At 41.3% G+C, this 13,104-nt stretch overlaps 1 protein-coding gene across 2 annotated transcripts in view; it reads left to right on the top strand.

The window, feature by feature from the left end:
* The window catches only part of LOC147660706 (transmembrane protein 120B), a 118,319-nt gene that overhangs the window by 62,623 nt on the left and 42,592 nt on the right, over window positions 1-13,104 (top strand). Inside the window, exons 5-7 of one of the 2 annotated variants that reach the window (XM_086951521.1) lie at window positions 3,269-3,364; window positions 9,927-9,956; window positions 11,114-11,203. In XM_086951521.1, coding sequence (XP_086807647.1) covers window positions 3,269-3,364; window positions 9,927-9,956; window positions 11,114-11,203 — 216 coding nt within the window. The remainder of the gene's footprint in view (window positions 1-3,268; window positions 3,365-9,926; window positions 9,957-11,113; window positions 11,204-13,104) is intronic. The other variant, XM_086951522.1, reaches the window with a different exon arrangement.

Below are 13,104 nucleotides of genomic sequence, written 5' to 3'. Positions count from 1 at the left end.
TTTATAGAAACGCATTTGAAATGTGTTTTGGTATGTGCTGCAACTAGTATTAAAGTCAATAGGTATTAGCATGTCTTGTTATTAGACCCGCCCCTAGCCCCGCCCACTCGCCTCATTTAAATGACCACATGCACTATTTTGTTCCCATTTAAAGCACTGATCGCGTGTAATCCTAACTGGAGCATAGTAGATAATACGATTTGGCAAGAAAACCAGTTGCCCTCATTAGAGCTGGCAGCATACAGGTTTATATTGTGCTAGCGAAAATAGCTGGGTTCGCTCTGTGATGCCATTTCATTGAGGGAAAGTTGGTTCCCTTCTGCTTCTCACCTCGCTTCGACGCCGCAAACATTTGCTATTTAAGAATGATTTTAAGGGTCTTTATTTACTACCTTTCCAATAAACTACTTTTACATCCAGTGCTACTCCCTTAGCATCCAGCAGGGGGAGCTACAGAATTAGCTTTGAACAGTTCCCTTTCAGCAACTGGGTTCATCACTTCAAACCTTTGTCGGTGTTTTATAGCCGCTTTTTCTTCAAGAATGTGGGTTCACTTAAAACCACCCCACCTTTGAAGTGAAAAAAAGAAGCATTTTTGAGCAATTTATACTCTGGGTGTGTCCCGTATGGGAAAAAATGACTTTCTTGAGACTAGAAATTCCTTTTTAGGTGAATCCGCAGGTTTTCTGCAATTAAGAGCGTCTCAAGGGTGTCACGGAGCACGACTATTTAAGTGTTTACTTATTCAGTCTGCGCATTGTTGAGCTCCTAAGGTGTCGCCAGGAGAGTTGAGTAACCTGTCTGCCTTAATGTGTTGTCCTGCCTCCTTCAGACAGCATTTAACATTCTTCTGTAAGTCCTCCGGGAAGTACGATGCACCAAATCGCACTAGCCTGATGGGTTGGAACCCTCCGGGCTATGGCTGTATGTCTGCATGACAGCAGTGTGCTGGCGTGCTTCAGCGGGCCGCGGCTGTGGCTGTACATCCACATGACGGCAGCGTCGCTTCTTGCTTCAGCGGCTAGAGGCCAGCATGACTGCAGCGTGGCTGCTTGCTTCAGCGGCTGCATGTCTAAATGACTGCAGCGTGGCTGCTTGCTTCAGCGGCTGCATGTCTACATGACTGCAGAGTGGCTGCTTGCTTCAGCGGCTGCATTTCTGCATGACGGCAGCGTGGCTGCTTGCTTCAACGGCTGCATGTCTGCATGACTGCAGAGTGGCAGCTTGCTTCAGCGGCTGTACATCAGCATGGCGGCAGCGTGGCTGCTTGCTTCAGCTGCTGCATGTTTGCATGACGGCAGCGGGGCTGCTTACTTCAGCGGCTGTACGTCTGCATGACGGCAGTGTGGCTGGGTGCTTAAGCGGCTGGGGCTGTATGCCTGCATTACTGCAGCGTGGCTGCTTACTTCAGCGGCTGTGGCTGTGGCTGTACGTCTGCATGACGGCAGCGTGGCTGGGTGCTTCAATATGATTTATGTTGTAAAAAAAAAGTTGTTTTCCTGCATCTTACTGGAAAGGCAAGAAAACCTACTTCGATTATCTTTCATTTGGGGATTTGCGCACACTTTAAGTCGCTTCATTCTGCATTTGGTCAACTCCCTTCTTGACTGAGCTCACACATTTACGCTATGTGAGTCCCTTACCACTATTGTGGTTTTCAAGACCCGTTTCCTGGAAAAAGTACATGTCCAAGATGGTGCATTTGTTATTTTCTTTTATTATAAAAGCTCGAAAGAACAAATCACTAGAGCGTAGTTTCAAAGCTTTTTTTTTAACCATGAAATCACATGGTTATATATAAAATGTAAGAAGAATTTAAGCCGCTGCTACAGCATGCTTGGGCCTATGTGCCTTGCAAGTGCAGGTGAGTATTCCATCTGTCTGTGACTTCTTAAATAGATTGGACATATACAGGTTGTTGATTTTTGCTGAATTTTCATCTAAGAAGCATGTTTTTTCCTAAGGTAGCCTAGCTGGTGCTAGTGATTTTAATGTTTCCTTTTATTTGAATCTCGTCTGAACCTGGGCAACTCTATATATCCAATCTGAACTAGGGTAACACAGTTATATGAAACACATTTGTCCTTTAGGATTCATTCATAGGTACATATGGACTGATTTTACACAATTTATCAATGCAGTACTAATTTGTGGGTTCCCTCAAGGCAAGGTGTTCTGTCTCAAGTGTTCTCTTGCACTGGGGCGTTAGTAGGTATCCTTCTCCTTGATACGGGTAGGTGACCCAACAAACATACTTGCAATCTATTCGCCATCAGTTGCTCAGTTATGCACAATGTGTTGAGCGTCTTATGTCTTAAACCTTAGAAGCTGAATAGATGTGCCCAAAACGGTGCAGAATCTTGAGGGAACTAGGCCAGTGCCCCATCCACAGTACCCCGAGGAATTTGTGGTCTGTCGCAACACCCCAAATCAGTATGTATAGGTCGTAACCTTCTGGAAGAGCTACTATCCAATCACTCTCGGCTAAACTTGAGCAAAGTTGTTTTTACAGCCGCATTCAGACTTTAAGGTTGCACAAGGTATCTCCTCTCTCCAGCCTGCAGTGCGGTCACAACTTTTTGTCCTGATGAGACGTGCATATCGAGACCTTGGTCGAAAAGTCGACACACATTTCTGGTTGTATTTGAATTTGATTCCATTTGAGACCACGGATAATATACTTTGCTTGTCTCACCATTGTATTGAGGAAGCACCAGATGATTATGTGCTTTTATGATATTCTATAGAAATATCCAGCCCACAATGAGCACTGCACCGTCTCCACTCTATACATTTAGTTTTTTTGGAATACACTGAATATGCACCAAAAAGCTAGGGCTCATTCTTTTTTATAATTCTTACATTTAATGTGGCTGATGCAATTGAAAGCAGTACAATATTGATACTTTGGGTAGAACCATTCGATATGTACCTATGAAACAATCCTACTGGACGAATGTCTATTTAGTTGAGCACAGGCTGAGGTCCGCATCTCTACCTAGTGCCTCAAAAAGTCAAGGATGGTCATATATGCGAGTTGAAAAAGGAAGATTTGAGTGTCCATTCGTTAGGAATGATGAACATGCCTTAATTTATCTAAGACTGACAGTGCATTGTCTCTTCCTAACTTTGTTTCTTGGCTGAGTGCTTTTTCAGTTTTCAAATCAGACTCTAAATTTCTCTGAAAAATTGATATGTTTACATCATATCAGTATCCTTTATATGCTGCATTCTGTGTCATGTGCTAATCTTATGATTCTTCTTGCAGATTTGCCTACAAAGATGAATATGAAAAGTTTAAGCTGTATCTGACTATTATCCTGTTACTTGGTGCTGTTGCATGCATGTTCTTTCTACACTATCGGTAAGAACTTGACCTAGTATGATGACCATAAGGTTCTCTCTAGTGCACTTTAGAAAATGTTTGTCAACTTTGGAGCTGGCAAGGTCCTGGTGTCATATGTGCCTGGTTAATTAAAGTTCTGGCATGCCCAGCATTGTAAATAGGACCTAGTGCTTGCATTAAAAGTGTATTTTTAAAAATTGTGGTGAAACGCCTTAACTTACTCAAGCATATGCCATTGGAACCGTACTTGGAATCCCACATGTTCCTATGTAATAATGTCTGAAGATGGACTGGTATTGTTTAATAAATCATTTTCCAGACTCCATAATAGTTCAGCGAGGAAGTCCTTTTGTGGTTAATAAAACCGTTATAGAATTGTTTTTGTTGAATAAAGTGTAAGGTGAGGTCGTCCGTCCGGTGTACCAGCTCCTAGTGGCTAAATAAGGCATATAGAGATATTAGTTCGCAAAGGGTTTAGGATATAGACTGTACGTTGTCCCATATAGGGATCATGGGACGTGACTGTATAGCTTTGACGTTCTGGCTACAGAACTGTGTATAAGAAATGTTATCCGACCACTAGCTCTGACCACTGTTTTTTCCGTGGCAGAGGAGTTAATTTCTAAATTAACAAAGTAAGATGACTGATGTAAGTGTAAAAACACACTTCTAGGAGCCACGTCTGGTAAGATATTAGTATTTATTTATGGAGCAGAGAAACAACATGCCCCTCGTCAGCTGACCAGACCCTAACTGTCAAGTCTGGAATCTCGCTTGGCTGAGGCAAGACACTAGAACATATAGAGATTCTGGAAGACTACTTAAAGGGCAAGTAAAAGGGAATACTTAATGCTAATGGCAATTTTCATGAAGAAATAATTTACAACACACCTCCTTCCCTTAGAGTAATGAAAATCTTTGTATAAACATTTAACATATATAATCATTTAAATAGACTGGTAGTCTACGAGATTGTGAACATCTGGTACTATGTGAAACTGAGAGATCTTGTGAAACATCATTTTGAGAAAGTGTACCATTATTATGATTTATCTGTACACCAACCTAATCAAAAGCATCACTATCACCTTCCTCCCTACGATTCAATGCACTTGGAGATGTATTCATTTCTTCTGGAGTGGGAATCATGTAACCACTATTATACATTGAATCATGAACTTCTTGACTGATGTTTTCAGAAGATGTAGATTTCGGATACAGAGCTACTATGCGAATATTCCACTTTTCATCATTATCTAACTAAGAACTTTGCACCTTGCAATGTTGATACCAATTCCCCAATATTGGGAAGGGGAAAAACATCTGCAACAACATTTTTATTTAGGGATCTCAAATCCACACAGAATCAAATTTTTTTATCAGCTTTCTGTCTGATCACGACTGGAGATACTCGCAGTTTATCTGATGACATACGTTTCCTCGAAATTTTCTCTATGTTCCTCACATCTTGAGTCAGAGACATCAAAGGAATCAGGTTCCGCTGCACGGCATGGATTCTTCTTGGGCAAGGTGTTGCTCGTTGTTCTCTCAACTCGTCCGTTCTTCTTCTTCACTGCACGTTAATACTTAGATGCTCTTCACCGTCTGGTCAGCACTCCGGATCGTCGCCAGATTGATGTAAAGTGTAAAAACACACTTCTAGGAGCCACGTCTGGTAAGTAATTCGTATTTATTTATGGAGCAGAGAAACAACATGCACCTCGCCAGCGGACCAGACCGTAACTGTCAAGTCTGGAATCTCACTTGGCTGAGGCAAAACACTAGAACATATAGAGATTCTGGAAGACTGCTTAAAGGGCAAGGAAAAAGGAAGACTTAATGCTAATGGCAATTTTCACGAAGAAATTTACTGGTATTGATGGACTACATGCTACCTCCCCTACAAGCTGATGCAGTAACCATCAGGAATTTAGAAAAAAAAGATGTCTGAATAAGGAACTCGAGAGGACTACATGCCTACTAATGTAAAGCTCTTCAGAAGTTGAGAGACCACTGGAGAATCTTCTAACTGTGTCCAGTCTGGAAATCTGAAATAACTGATCACTTAACTCATATTCTCAAAACTGCTGATAACAGAAATCAGCCCCATGAAAAATTCAAAAAAAGATGGGGTGCTCGAGCACCTTTTTTCAGTTCAGTTCCCTGGACAAGCTTGTCATAAGGCCCAGCTTCCTCCACTTTCTTTGGATGGCTTCAGATTGTTCTTTTAGGTTCCTTTTTCTTGCATAGGTTTCTTATGTCTTCTGTGCCAATTCCACTGTTTTACTGATCAGGTCTTACAAAGCTGCTGGCAACGTGGGGGCGTAGTAGACCAAAATATATAAAAGCTTTGGGCTGAATATTTAATGAATTATGGAAAGACCTCTAGGTATACAAGCAAACAAAGAATTCTATGCCCACCAATGTCGGTTTCCCCATCGAATAAATATAAACAAATCCGCTCTATCAAAAGTTATTTTTAATAATGTCTTCAGAGAAACTACAAAATAAATGGATACATTGCAAAGTACAAAAAAACATTTCATATGCAAGCCAGTGCCATTTTTCACTTGAGCAAGAATTCTAACCCCACAAATCTTTGTGCCATAGAACATAAATGTCCTGTAAATGGGCAAAAAAAATCCTTAAACTATGTTCCTGTTTAGCCCACCTAATCCCAAAATTTGAATCTTCTTCAGAGTATCATCTTCTTTAGGATTGACTAAACAGTGAACATTCTAAAAGACAATACCAACTCACCTTTCAGGTCAATCCTCGTCATTTATAGTTCACCTTCTTCAGCATAATCTATGTGATCCTATTGCGAAACATATACTATATTGCATAGTTTTGTGTGTGGTATTAAAAGGCAGAAGATGCTGCAATGTCATGAACATGACGTGGTCTATCGTTCCCTTTCAGCAAATCTGTTAAAACCAGCTGCTCTGCCCATCTAGGTTTGCACAGATGCATTCTGCATATGTGCATGTGTCTAAAACATGTCTCGGTAACGTATGAACAGCTCACTAAATCATAATACATGAGCTAACTCTGGGGCCATCAAATAGCATATTCCAACACCTAGGAAAACATATGGGTTCCTGTCAAACATGTCCCAGGCGATTGTGACTTTGCAGTAAAAAACAAAATAGGACTCTGATCCTGGAGGTGGGATATATGAGTGATGTCAGTGGGATTGTTTAATCTCTGCCAATTGGGAGCTGAGCTGATTACACCCTAGCTCGTCGTGGAAATCCCTTCCTTTACTTGTAACTTGTTGCTTAAGAAAGCACCTAATCCTATACTATCCTGCCTTCAGGGTCTACTTACCAATGTGCATCTTTTAAATCAAAGGAAGTTGCAAGGAAAGGGTTTTTCCTGTTTATTGTAAGGCTGGGCATAGTTTGCGAAGTAGCGCTACGCAAAGTGCACTTCGCACTACGCAAGCTACGCGTGGTACCCTGTTCACACTGTGCAAGGTGCCGTTTTCAATGATTGCACAGTGCGGACAAGCATCTGGCACTGTGCAATCATTGAAAACGGCATCCTGCACAGTGCGAGCTGTGGTTTTCTGCCGCCCGAGTAGATTTTTACTCGAGCTGCAGTTTTCTCAACACGGACTGGTATCTCATCACGAGCGTTCGCGAGCATACGAGACCACTCTCAATGAGAAACCTGACCTCGCCGTGTTGGGAATCTAGCCGGGAGGTTTATTTTCCACGCTCGTGATCGGCAACTTGATGTTGCTGATCGCGAACGAGGAAAAATTCTCGCTGGGATGTAATTTTGCTTGCTTTTAGTTGCCAACCTGACGTTAAGGACAGCGAGCAAGCAAAAAATGACCGCTGCACTACGCTACGCGTGTTTGCACTGTGCTACGTGCAGTTCGCGTAGTGCGAAGTAGCTCAAACTTCGCAAACTACGCGAGCGTAGCGCTTTGACCATTGTTAGTTTATTGCAAGGGGCATGTGACATTGCCTGTTTCCTGGTGAGAACTCTTCAGAAGTATGAATTGTAAGGTGAAGCTGGATATGTTTGAAATACATTCTTTTACTCCAGTGAGTCCTGGTATTTCAGCAATGGTTTATGCTGCTCTCTGCCTCAAGAGTCCTTGGTTCTGCCCCAATAGAACAGGAATGCTGTGGACTACACTTGTGAGTATTGGCTTTATGATTATCTAGGTCTCAGTTCTCCTTGATTAGCCATGTGTAAACCGGGTGTATTCCATTTTAGTTGTGGTCTGGGAAGTTGAGCTTTTCTCCCTCATAATTCTATGAGGATTTTGTTTTATTCTAGGAAGGCATATGTTTGGATTGGAAAAAAATTGGGACTCAGTCTAATTTTTTAAAACCTTCAGTGATTCTTAAGCTTTTTCTGTCCTCATTCTACAGTGGGCGGCCATTGCGAGTCTGTTGACTTTAACAAGGAAGATGAGGGACCTTTTCCAGCATGAGGCTATCCAGTGTAGATGTGTCTGCTAGTTTGAGTAGGAAAAAGGAATACAGGAATTTGTGAGGGAATCCTCTGTACTGACCGCTAAGATGGAGGCTGCATACAGGGACCAGAGTGAAGCACTGGTATCTGCATTTTCTGTTTAAGAACTCTGCTAATGCACTTGATTCTGTTTGTAAAAATGCACCTATTTTTTTTCTCACTTTTCTTTGGTACCACAAGTATCCTCTTCAAAAGGTGTGCTTACGGCGTCTCTTAGCCATGTCCTTGCACCTCACCCACGTGATTGAAGATTGGGCTAGACCACCTTCTCCTCCTGGAGTTTAGGCCAGGGTTTCTTACCCTTTGCTAGGTAGCGCTGTGGGTGTACAGACCGAAGGTTTTAGCTTGTAGCAGAGCGTGTTTGTGCCAGCAGTATTACTTCAGTGCTAAGCTTTGCAAGAGTTTACCATCCGAGTTGCAGCAAGTTTTATTTAAATAGAAATACATACCAATTTTGTAAAACACGATATTTCAGAGCAAAAGAAAATCTCAATGGCGCCTTCTTCAAGTCACAGTGCCCATGCAGAAATATTTTGCTTTCCGTTTAATTGGTCCCTCTTTCCGTGGTAGGGTTTTGTCTATTTTAGGCGGCGTCTTTACTGGTCATTTTTGTGTTTGGTTTCCTAACAAACAGAGATCTAAGTAGCAAGTATATCAGAAATGTAGACGGAGAAAGGTTTTATTTATTTTTAAAGTCACTCTTTAGGTATCATGTATATTTTGTGGGCGGCTTGGTCCCTTTGGGGGCTTCCGGCCTCATTTTAGGACTCACTACATCCTGTTTCGCTCTTGATCCTGTTGCTTTTTTGCTATTTCTTCCTTCCTTACCACTTGTAAAGCGCTCTGATACCCTCTTAGGTCATGTTCGCGCTATATACAACTTTATAAATAAATAAATAAATGAATACATAAATTAAGTGATTTAGTTGTACATGCCAGGAGTAGCTTTTCATGCGACTTAACATTAAGCCTCTAGCACCAAAGGAATGTCAATGTATCCTTTTGACATAAGTGCATGTCTGGGTATTTGCACTAGAGTTCTGCTGCCTTCATTGTATTTATTTTTATTTAGTTGATTTACCTAGCTGTTCTCTCCTCACTTTCATGTCTTTATAGTTTGTGTTTTTTGTCTGCCTTATTTAGAACAAGGAGCTCCTCTTGTAGAAGAGAGAAGGGGAAGTGATCATTTATTCACGGGGTACACAGGATTTATGGGACAGAATCTTTAGCGTACTACTATAGTTAACAATCGGATGAGACCAGGGAGATGCAACGTTTAAGGACAACATGTGGAAAAAGTCCTCAAATTCCTCCATGGAGGTATTGATAAAAAGCTAGTGGAGCTGAAGACTCTTCACAGAATGTGCTATAATGTGCGGCATGTCCATAAACTTGGGAAGGCAGATGATGAAATGTGCATAAGGGGATTTAAACAGAAATGCACCGTTCTTCACACATGCTGGAGTTGCCCTACGCTAGAATGGTACTTACAGGAAGTATCCTGAGAACACGGAAAAACCACAGGCTGAACCATGAACTTCACAGCTCCAACTGTACTCTCAGGGATCTGGGATGCAACAGACTTGATGAGATTTAAATAGAATGCTTGTAAATCAAGGACTTGCTGTGGCAAAAAGGAACAATCACAAAATGGACATGTAACTTGAAGTGTTGCACTGCTGCCGAAAGGATGGTCTACTAAGGTTGTTGCAAAATATTGGAAAGAGTTTGGGGGAATGGATTAAACATAATGGCAAGTGCTAAAATAAGACTTAAAATAAGTTCTCCCTTGGAGAAGTTATATAGACTACATGCAATACACGAGACCATGATTGTTTCCCTGATCACAGTTTATTTTGAGAAATGGGGGTTCTTAGTTTAACACGAAACAGTAGCAGAAATAAGAGGGAGATGATGGATCATGTTATTTCTGTACAAATTATTTGTTTGATTGTATAAATGCTGCACTTTGCACACTTTCTGAAATTTGTAAACTGCCTATAAGTACATCATGATTTTCTTGCTTGCATGGGCTGCCGTTGTCCCCTGATGGAGATGCCTTACTGTTTTTTTTTCATTGACCTAGAATCAACCCTTCAGTTGGTACCTTTACACGGTAATGACCCTGCTACCCTTATTTTTTGCGTTGTTCTTTCCCCTATTTGGCCTGGCATTAGCCAAGACCTTTTTGTTTTCCCTAAAAATGTATTCGAAACATATATGTACGTTGAGGGGTTGTCAATCCGCCATCTTCTTTCATTTGTCAGTTGTACGGCCTTTCAGCCCATCACAACATACAGCATGGGCTAATAGGCCATTGCCTCCCCTCACTGTCATGGACCACATCCTGCCTCTGCTAATCGGTGTTAAGTTTAGTCTCCTTCATTGCCATGGACTTGCAGTTCAATATGTTCTCTATATAAATAGAAAGGCAACAAAAACATATATTTATTGATATTTCTTTTTGCCAGAGCCGGATTCTCCTCAGACTGCTTCTAAGCTCATGCTCCTGTTTGTAGTATGCCAGTTTCAGTGCAGCCATGGCTAGCAGCCACCATCTTGGAAATGGTCTTTTTAAGACATTCCAAGACTGGCAAGAGTGCACAGATTCACATATGACTGTACAGTTTAATAAAAATGTATTAGGTTGATAGCCTGTGGGCGCAAATGCATGTGAATTCAGACATCCTTGGGCATTTTTTGAAAATTGTATTACAAAAGCCTTTTCAAGATGGCTGCCCGTGCATACGTGTACATATGCATGCATGGGTGGCCTTGTTGCATGTTTTTGCTAGCTAGAGTGTAACAACATTTCAAGATGGCCACTCTTGTTTCTCCATGCATACGCATGTTTGGGCTACCATCTTAGAAAGGTAAAATATAGCAACGGAAATGATCATTGCCAAAGCCAATAGGTCCACGGTCATCGCAGTCCCATTGGCTTTGCCATTGCTTGTTCTACTAATGCTTTTACAATTGCACACTGCCCTCTAACCCTTTTGTCTTTAGTTTTTACCATTTCTTCTTACATATGGGTAATGGAACTACCCTATTAAATAAAGACAGTGGCCAAAATCAGCAAGGACATTTTCTCCTAACTGCTTTTGTTACTTGCCGGTGGGTAAGAATCGATTTCTAAGCTCAGCAAGTTAAAGCTTACAGTACCAGTGCAAAAGCAAAAAGCAGAGTACAAGATAGTGTTTGTTCTGTATTTAATTGATTCCTTGTGAAAAAAAATGTGGCTCATTCTGCAATTCACTGTTTTTCTTCCAGGGTCACAGATGAAGTCTTTAACTTCCTGCTGGTTTGGTATTACTGTACGTTGACAATAAGGGAGAGCATTCTCATCAGCAATGGCTCCAGGTAGCTAGTGTGTGCATGCGCATCCAAGAATCATGGGTTGTGTGGTGGGCTGAAAAGTAGCTTTGGTGAGTTCTCTAACCCGCCATGAGCATAATTTTCTTAGGCATTTTACATAAACTAAAGAATGAGAAAGACGGTGGGATTTGCTTTATGCATCGAGTCACTCATGTAAATGTACCAGATAGCTTTCTTCTCTTCTCTCTCCTTCCCGTTTCCTCTCTTCTCCCTCTTTCTCACCCTCTCGGGTTCTGTTCTCTTCCTTTCTCATCCCTCCCCCATGTCGTCCCCACACGGTTTGTTGTGCTCCCCATTGTTGTCTCCTGTACCCATGATTGATATACATGACATTGTCACCTTTTGTTATTTTTTTGGAGTTCTTGATAGCAATAAAAATAATTACAACCAAATAAAGGGTGGCTGTGAGCCACTGTTGCAAAGTAAAATTAATTTAAAAAAGACTGGAGTAATATCCACACTTCAGATATCTACAATATTCACACATCACGATATTCAGTCAAAAGGGGATATCGGCAAGAGCTGCATAGTTAGGTACTGGGGAACAAGGTATAAATGCTGATTGATTGATTGATCGAGTACCTGTCTCAGAGAAACATCCTGTGAATGTGGACAGGTCACTTTATCTAACTGCACCTAAAAAAATGTGTGCCATAATTTGGTGCACATGTATACTGCTTTAATGCCCCTGGGCCAATTCTGCATTAAATAAAACTGTAAATTAAACATCTAACAATGCAAAAATATTTTTAGGAGGTCCATTTATATAATGAGGTGGAGTTCTGGCATCCTGTATTTTTCCCCTTTAATTTTCATTTTCTTACATCTTTCTTAAAGAGCCTAAAGATCGAGGGAGTTGGGCCATCAGCTCACAATTGGTACCCGTGTGTATGATCAGCTACAAATCATTTAGTTTGTGGTGTCTACTAACATTTTTTGTTGGTGTTTAAGGTTTTTGTCCTCTGCCTTTACAGTGTCTGCAATGCTTGATGGGATCTGTTTTGTGTAGTAGTGCCTTATACCCTTATCTTTATTGATCCTAAATATGAGATATATCTGAGTTATGCAGTCTTTGTTTACTCCAACCTGTTGTTTCCTTTTTAGTGTTTTGACTTGCTCTCCCATCAACAAATCTCTTTTTTTACATCGGTGCTGTGAATTGTAAACGTTGTAAACCAAAGTATATCCAGAACGGCCTGATCTATTTATATTTTCAGGAAAACCAACTACGATAAATTTACAATGGAATTTGTTTCTATTATTGTGAAAATCTGGCTTGGGGCTGGCTCCTGGGACTTACGTTGCGCGCCTGTGTTTTAAGTGAAAGTGTGTGTAGAAACCTTTCATGGCACATTTGCATTCCCCACCATCTCCATGTTCTCCTTTTTAACTCCCCTCATCTACCTAACAAGGCAACTTTGACTCCAGAAGCGACATTCCTGTGTTGTATATGTCCACAATTGGTGAGTTTGGTCCCGAGGCTTAAAGAGAGGGGGACAGCCTGTGTAAGAAAATAAAAGACAATCAGTATTTTACTAAGTCCTGCATCTCTAAGAATCACTAACTATAGATGTTCTAGAATGTTGCCTTGTTTGATGGCATCAACTGGGGTTTTGAGATGTTTCTTTTGTAGGGATCAAGTTTCTTTGTGTATACGAGGGTGGTCCTGGTGACATAAAAGTGAGCAGGAAAAGCCTATTTGAGAAGGTTTGTCTTTAGGTTCAATTGAGGGCTGATGTACTTAAGTGATTCTTCAGGTTTGAGCTAACCATGTTCCTGAACTGTAAGCTGGGAACATTCACACAAAGCACTTTACGAACTTGGACCCGAATGCCTCAACACACGACTCTCCTTCTACACCCCCCCCGCCAGCTACGCTCTTCCAA

Source organism: Lissotriton vulgaris, unplaced genomic scaffold, assembly GCF_964263255.1.
Source record: "Lissotriton vulgaris unplaced genomic scaffold, aLisVul1.2 SCAFFOLD_2916, whole genome shotgun sequence".
NCBI classification, from domain to species: domain Eukaryota; kingdom Metazoa; phylum Chordata; class Amphibia; order Caudata; family Salamandridae; genus Lissotriton; species Lissotriton vulgaris.
This window is presented reverse-complemented; position numbering and strand designations above follow the sequence as displayed.